This window comes from Saccostrea cucullata, unplaced genomic scaffold (assembly GCF_032062105.1).
Source record: "Saccostrea cucullata isolate Sc308-1 unplaced genomic scaffold, CSIRO_AGI_Scuc_v1 ctg9623, whole genome shotgun sequence".
Taxonomy (NCBI): Eukaryota; Metazoa; Mollusca; class Bivalvia; order Ostreida; family Ostreidae; genus Saccostrea; species Saccostrea cuccullata.
This window is the reverse complement of record NW_026925751.1, coordinates 93,603-102,281: the sequence shown is the minus strand read 5'-3', so window position 1 is coordinate 102,281 and position 8,679 is coordinate 93,603. Positions and strand designations below refer to the sequence as shown.

Genomic DNA, 8,679 nt, shown 5'->3' with positions numbered 1-8,679 from the left:
AATTTCCGTAACTATATATTTTTTGAATTTCGTTAATTTTCAAAGACTCTGTTTCAGATTCTTAGCTTTAAGTTCTGATATCTGATGATAGTGTGAAAATAGGTGAAATATTACTTAAGTTGCATTATAATCTCGTTATCATAGATTTATAAAAGAGAGAGAGAGAAAGTGAATAAGGCGAGGACAATCACCCGCTCTATGACGAAAAAGTTTGATTTTTCTAAAATTATGTTGTCGGTAATGTCATCTTCAACATATTTGATTCATATAATAGTATTGTACTGTAAGAAATGTTGATTGAAAATTGTTTTTTAAACTTATTTAGTGGTAAATGGGTACGTTAATATGAAACGATTCCAGCCATAAGAATTTATTTCTAAATATGAATGGGTCAGGTTTCTATACTAAGTTTTGTGCTTTTTTACGGAAAAGTAAACCCACTGTGTTTTTTTTTTCTAAATGGAGTCTGGACCCATTCTATTTAAAAGTCGAATATTTCTGGAATGTTAAAAAAGTGGGGATAATAAGCATTGATTTATGTCGAAAAATTTACAAATACAAATATGTGAGCAGGGCATAAATACGGACCCCCCCCCCCTCCGAAATACCAGAAATGGGAACAGGTGCTTAGGAGGAGTAAGCATTCCTTGTTGATCGGTGAGCTCTATGAATTGATCAAGTAAACGGAGCATTTCGTGAACAAATTTAGTATAAAACAAAGGTCTAAAAGTTGGGTGAAAGAAGCAAGCCAAAAAAAAAAAAAACGAACCAGGATAAATTAAATAATAGGTGGAAAAATATTTTTTGTCTCAACAATTCATTTTTTTAAAGCAAACTGACACACAACCAACAAGAAGACACCGTAGCGTATAGTGGTTAACGCATTCACTCTCACGCCTATCATGAGCTTTGGAGAGAGTTCGAATACTAGTAGTTTGTGAAGCCTTTATTTTTCTTTTTACATACCTTTAAAACATTAGTGAAAATATATAACGTGTATTTATCAATACATTGTAAGTTATTTAAAGACATAAATTTGAGAAAGTGTCTCTGGATTATATCCCTCCTCCCCTATATAAGCCACCATTCTTCAAGAAGTATTCTATGCAAATCAAACATAGCATTTCTGTATCAATCGCGACAAAATGCAAATCAAGTATAGCACAAACACCAGCAATGATTGCACATTTCATCAAATTCTATAACTGTTTATTTCTGTTTAACTTCTTTTGACTGATAAATGTTTCTCTTGTGATTATGAGTGCCAATATGTTTTCAAAACTGTTAAAATCACAATAATTTTATCAAAAATCAATAAATCTTGATTTAATGCAAATCACAAAAAGGATCCGAAAAAAAGTATAGCAATCGCAAAAATATGTTGCAAACATATAATAGCATTCACTCAAAACAAGAATAGCTCAATTTCTCAAAAAAGCGTAATGTATAGAAATCAGACGATGTTTCGTGGATGAATTGAGGAGAAAACTTATACACAATAACTTTTACAACAGAATATACTTTGAAAAAATTAAGAACAATTGAAATAATTCAAAATGAGTGAAAATAGCATTTTAACTTAGTAAATGAGAACGGTATCGAATTTCTAACATGTTTCAACTTAAAAATTTCCTCAAATATATTTACATTGATTCTACAAAGATTTAATAAGTTTCCTAATTTCTTAGGTTACTTTTACCCATTTTTGCTTGCAGAACTTTCTTTTTTACCCATAATGCATCAGAGTACCCAAAGCAATATAGCTAGTGATCCAAATCAAGTAGATTTTCGATTAGCACTTTGTATACAGTGATACCGAGGTATGTAGGGTATATAGATTTCTGCTCCCTAATTCCTATGTCAGGAATTTTAGTGAATATGACACAGGTGCTTGTGGACAGGACCCCCCCCCCCCGAATATACACCAATGAAAAAAAAAAAAAGGTATGATTTTTGAATAAAACGTTAATTCTACGTTATTTTTTTTCATATGGAATACAATGTGAATGTGTTCTAGAAGACAAATTTATGAACAAAAGATGAAAAAAAAATCTTTGGATCCAGGGTGTATATTCGGGGGGTGTTCCTGTCCACAAGCACCTGTGAAATATGAAACTAAGCAATACTTTTCGTTTCCGCGTTTTAGCAACACCCAATACAGCTGCAATAAGACAGCCCACAGCCCACCATACTTTCATGTTATCACGAAGTCGAACTACAAGCTGTTTCAGATTTTATAGGCGGGATCTTCATAGGCGTAGTCACAGGGGGGGCAGCGGGGGCACTAGCCCCCCCACTTTCAGATCTGGGGGGGCAAGAGTATGTCTGTGCCCCCCCACTTTTTAAAGAAGAACAAAATCACAGCTATTTTTCCCCAACATTACCTTTATTATAGGAAATATTGAATGGATCCCCACCCACTTTTTGACCCTTGTACAATTGGTTTTGAAATTAACTTGCCTTTGAAAAATTTGGCCTCTACCCCCCCCCCCCCCCCCCACGAAATAGGATTTTCGTGTTTGGGGAAATTTATTTTTTTTTTTTTTTTTTTTTTGCTTGTCAAAGAATTTCTGGGGTTGAGCCCCCCCACTTTTAAGTTTGTGACTACGCCTCTGATCTTAGTCTCCTTTCACTGAATGAAGAGTCGACAGGTAATCATCTTGTTTTAAACTTTCTTCGTTAAAGGTGATACTTTAATCCTTCAGTTATTTTCACCATGTTCACGCCACGGAGACGCTAATATGTGCTCCCATTTTACGCGGGAAAATTCAGGCAGACTTGATTCTCATGTGGTCCATAAAAGGGGAGTTTAAATTGATAATTTAAAGGACCAAGTCTCTTCACAAGGGGAGGTAATGAAGAAAAGACAAAAAGTAGATAGAATGTTCTATCGTTAAAATGATATTGTCCTACGGACCCGGTTTAACGATAGAATTCGTTCCGTGTATTCGTAATGTAGCAGAAAGAAACACGGGCGATAACTCGCATAGTGCATTTACTAGGAACAATCTAGAGAGTTCCGAATGTAAACATGGAGGTAATTTGAATCGAGAGAAAAACGTTGAGAAAATGAATTGGATTTTCGTATTTAAATGGATTATTTTTTTGGGATAAAAGGCATAAGCAATCTCAAAAAGGTTTGTTATGATTAATTTGCAAGTTATTTTCAGTGCAAATCCGTTTGTATCCTTCAAAATCGTTTCGGTGCGATTCTGCAATTTTTTGCTACATTACGAGTATATGGGTGGTATTCTAACTGTGGTGAGGGCTTGTACCGAGACACAGTTAGATTATTCTAACTAGACAAAAAGATGCTGGGGTCATTAAAAAATCTCAAGAACAAGGCTGGTGGATATATAAAATTGTGGCTATAATTCATTAACCCCGGATTCAAGATATTTTGGTAGCAAAATGTTAACCTTCCGCAATTTTTAACTGCAAAGTATTGCAGGGTCTAATATATTATATGACAATAATGACATCTGGTTGATAATTTGTTAAACTTAAGATACAGAGATTTATGGATTCATAACCCCTACTGTATGTCATCAATCACAATGGCATCTAGAGAGGTAAGAGGTTTCTTCTGGCCCATAAGCGCTTGGTTTCAAGATGGTGTATTTTGTGTATGATACTGTGTTTTTCTAGGTGTGTCTGAATACCCTCATCAAAATAAGAATAAAAATTTGCTGAAATTAGCACGTTTTAAAAATGTCATATTTACTGTATATAAAAAGAGTAAAGGAGAGTCACTCTCCATCTTAAAAATCAGGGGGTACCTCGGTTAACACATAATTTTCATCTGTATCTACATTTTTCCTACCGGTGTTGGGTGAAATCTAGCTTCAAAAATGATTGAATGACTATACCCTATCATCTTTTGACCTACAAATGCAGTTTTAAACGTAGAGAACCGAAACGTCCTCGATTCTTGCACCTGTTTACCGAAAGCAACGGAAGTGCCGATTTCTAACGATGAAAGATGTAGAGGCGTCCCGGAATTACATGGAATATTTAGAGAGAACAAATTTGGCGCAGTTTCTGACCTCTCTAGATTTTCCATGTAATTCCGGATGCCTCTGCAGTTTTCCTCGTTAGAAATCGGCACTTCCGTTGCTTTCAATTTCTGTGCTAGGTATCGAGGACATTTTGGGTTTACTGCATGTTTTTTACGGCAAGTTCAAATCGGCAGATGTTGGAAAGGCGTTATTCAATCATTTTTGAAACTAGATCTCACCCGACACTGGTAGGAAAAATGTAGATGTAGATGAAAATTATGTGTGAACTGGGGTACCCCGATTTTCAAGATGGAGAGTGACACACCTTTACTCTTTTTATATACAGTTAATACAACATTTAAAAAAAAACGTGCTAATTTCAGCAAATTTTTAGCTCTACTGGTCAGAGACCAGAAGAGCTTATGCGATAGTAAGTTGTTCGTCGTCCGTCCGTCTAGCTGTCTGTCTGTCTGTAAACAATTTTTCAAAACGCTACTCCTCCTACAGTTTTGGTCTGATTTTAATATAACTTGGCACACAAGTAGACTATACTAAGATACATAAAATAGTGCATCGGTTTTTGATTTCGATGAACGGTGTTGCCATGGTTACTTAAAATAGAATTTCTGTGAAATTCCTTTAAAACGCTACTCCTCCTACAAATTTGGTCTGGTTTCAATATAACTTGGCACACAAGTAGACTACACCAAGATACATAAAATAGTGCATTGGTATATGATTTGGATGAATGATGTTGCCATGGTTACTAAAAATAGAATTTTCTGTGAAATTCCTTTAAAAAGCTACTCCTTCTACAGTTTTGATCTGATTTTAATATAACCTGGCACACAAGTAGACTACACTAAGATACATAAAATAGTGCATCGGTTTTTGATTTTGATGAAAGGTGTTGCCATGGTTACTAAAAATAGAATTTCTGTGAAATTCCTTTAAAATGCTACTCCTCCTACAGTTTTGATCTGATTTCAATATAACTTAGCACACAAGTAGACTCTACTAAGATACATAAAATAGTGCATCGGTTTTCGATTTCAGTGAATGGTGTTGCCATGGTTACTAAATAGAATTTTCTGTGAAATTCCTTTAAAACACTACTCCTTCTACAGTTTTGATCTGATTTTAATATAACTTGGCACACAAGAAGACTACACTAAGATACATAGAATAGAGCATCAGTTTTTGATTTTGATGAACAGTGTTGCCATGGTTACTTAAAATAGAATTTCTTTGAAATTCCTTTAAAACGCTACTCCTCCTACAAATTTGGTCTGGTTTTAATATAACTTGGCACACAAGTAGACTACACCAAGATACATAAAATAGTGCATCGGTTTTCAATTTCGATGAACAGTGTTGCCATTGTTACTAAAGATAGAAATATCTGTGAAATTCCTTTAAAACGATACTCCTTCTACAGTTTTGGTCTAATGGCAATGGCTTCTTTAATCATCCTTTGTTATAAGTCCAAACCAGTAGAGCTACAGTCTCGACAGAGACTTCTGGTTATTTTTATTTTGATGAGGGTATTCAGTCACACCTAGAAAAACACATGATACATAAAATACACCATCCTGAAACCAAGCGCCTATGTTCTCGCCCAGTTCTGACCTGGTAGAAGTTTTGGTACAGTATTCTTTTTTAAGAACTTCTATGCCCTACATGAATCAGAGATAAATAGAGGATGCTTCTAGTGTGTTTCATTGTACCAGCAGCAGTCAAGGTTTCAGATGCTGCAATTTTGGCAAAGAAATGACTAAACCATGTAAACTGATGTTTTTGGAGCAGGTAAACATTTTTGATACAGGTTAAAGTTTTGGATGCAAGTCTCATTTCCAAGTAACTACATGTGTAAGCCCTATGTTGACCAAACTTGCATGGATGATAATCTAGGGATGCATTCTGCCAGGCTTGCTTTGGATGCGGGATATGACCTACATTTTCTGGTTGAGTGACCAGGTTAAAGTTTTTGGTTGAGGTCCAATTTCCAAATAACTATGAACCCTATGTTGACCTAAATTGCATGGATGATGCAACGATAGATCTTGCTTTAGATGCTGGATTTGAATTACATTTTCTGGATGAGTGACTAGAGTGACTAGTTTTAAGTTTTGGATAATTCTATTCCCAAGTAACTGCAAGCCCTATCAGATCAAAATAGCAGAATTGTTGCATCTTTGGATGTACACCACTAGATTATTAGCTTAACGCTAGACTTTGCCTAACTCAACGAAACATTCATGGGGGTGAGCTCTGTAATCTCTGATTACCTATGCTTTAGGGGTGTGGCTAATGCAAGCGCCGTTTACAAGTGATATAACTGTTTAAATTATTTACCTGAAGTTTTTGGACTTAGTCGTAAGTTCTATTGTAAAGTGTCTGGACTTTAACTTTGTCTATCCAGGTGATTACCGTATTGTAACATATTTACATCCGCTGAATATTTTCTCCTTTATTTCTTAAGAAAACCCATTGCGTTTATCACTGCATGAACTACAGTCGGCATGTCGCTTGTACAGATTTCTTGATCAGTTGCTGTTCCATCAATGAAACGTATAAAGACGCTCGTATCATTAATACAATAATTAATCTTTTTAATCCTACTTTAAATAATTATTTAAACAGATATAAATATAAACAATAAAATGCCTTTCTTTGTTTGTTATTACTGGAATGAACGGTCGCAGCTATTGCAGAAAAAATTTACATAACCCGCGTAAGTGGGTTATGTATTTTTTCTGCAACAGCTGCTTCCGTTCATTCCAGTAATAACAAACAAAGAAAGCATTTTATTGTTTAAATATCTCCTCTCTCTATTTGTAATCAGAGAGGTTACACCGATTCTTTTATCATACAAACAATACATAACAATTGATTCAATGATTACAAATTCCTGATTATGACCTGTGTCTGTTTTTATTCAAAGGTCTGATTGGTGTATGGGATCAACAATGGCTTCCGTCCAGGGTCAGGAGGTCATAACCTGTGACCTTTGTGTCAAGCCTGTCCAGCAATTTTGTAACAGCTGCCAAGTCGGTCTGTGTGAAGACTGCATCAACAAACATGTCAAGAGCCTCAAGTCCATGAAGCATGACATTGTTCCTTTCACAAAGCGTACAGTACAGCTTGTATTCCCTCAGTGTACATCTCATTCCCACCAGAGATGTGAGGCCCACTGTCAACAGTGTGATGTCCCAGTCTGCATCAAATGTCTTACTGGTCCGAACCACAGAGGTCATGAGTTTGATGACATGGTGGACATTATTGTCAGGAAGAAAGAAGAAATTAATGGAGAAAATGAAGAGATTGAGCTCATAATTTCCAAAAATTCAGCATTAGATACAGATGTAGAAAACAATCTGTCAGTTTCTGTGGTTCACTTTGCAGATATTGAAAAACAGGCAACTGATCAAAGAAAACAATGGCACCTAGAGGTGGACAACATCTTTAACAAAATGGAATCCCTGATCCAGTCACTCAAAGATCATCATTTCACAACTCTACAATTATGCCAGGCCAAACTCAGAAGTCAGAATTCCAGTATGATCCAAACTGTTCAAGAAAACAAAGAAATCCTGAAGTCCAACAAAGTCTCTGAGGTCAACAATTACCAATCTAAACTGAAGGAATACAGAAACATTCCACAAATACTTGATTTACCATTGCCCTCTCTCCAAACAAACACAGTCCAAGGGAGAGAACTCAGCATAGAATTAGGAGAATACAAGGCTACACTGACACAGACATCACTATCCAGTCTGACAGATGAAGCCTCCTTTTTATCTGTTAAGGAATTCTTAAGAGAAGCCAAGTTGATTGCAACCATTCCAACAAATATTACAAACTTATATAAAGTGGTTTGTGTAGGAACAGATAAAGCTTGGGTTAATTGTGAAGACAGTGTATTGACCTGTGTTGACATGAGTGGGTCAGTTGTAGGCACGGTCACCACTACATGTAAAAGTTATCCATTTGAGATCACAGTAACCAATCGGGGAGAATTGGTATATAGTGATGTCAAAAGCAAAACTGTGAACGTTGTCAGAGATGGGAAGACAGAGACATTGATCACTATACCTGTGGACTGGTATCCAGGGGGGCTGTGTTGTACAAGGTCAGGGGACATCCTAGTAACTCTTCATACCGCTAATTACAAGCAGTGTAAAATAGTCCGTTATCAGGGGCAGGGGGTGACACAGGAAATAGAGAAAGATGAGCACGGCGACCCAATCTATCAAGGAGGGGAGTACACAGTGTATGTGGTGGAGAACAACAATGGAGAGATAGTGGCCGCTGATCAGAATGCTGAAGTCGTAGTAGCTGTAAATAGGAAAGGGAGAGTTGTATTTAGATACAACAAGGAACCACCAGGAGCGATGTTCAAGTTCAGTCCCAGACAGATAATGACGGACTCCACGGGTCGCATCATTGTGGTGGACGGGAGCAATGAATGTCTACACCTGTTGAGTCAGAACGGACAGCTACTGAGATGTGTGGATAATTGTGGGCTGGATGTCCCTGATGGCCTGAGTGTGGACAGTGAGGGGAGGTTGTGGGTAGGGTGTTATAATTCAGGACAAATAAAAGTCATCCAGTACAAGAATTAGATGCCATGACATTCCGCAGTATGCATGTACCAGTAAAAGATGTTGCGATAAGAAAA

At 36.5% G+C, this 8,679-nt stretch overlaps 1 protein-coding gene across 1 annotated transcript; it reads left to right on the top strand.

The window, feature by feature from the left end:
* The first annotated feature begins 2,614 nt into the window (after nucleotides 1–2,614).
* LOC134269715 (uncharacterized) lies at nucleotides 2,615–8,623 on the top strand. Its single transcript, XM_062751921.1, has 2 exons — nucleotides 2,615–2,651; nucleotides 6,943–8,623. The coding sequence occupies exon 2, from the start codon at nucleotides 6,956–6,958 to the stop codon at nucleotides 8,621–8,623; it is 1,668 nt and encodes a 555-aa protein (XP_062607905.1). The 5' UTR covers nucleotides 2,615–2,651; nucleotides 6,943–6,955.
* Nucleotides 8,624–8,679: the final 56 nt, after the last annotated feature.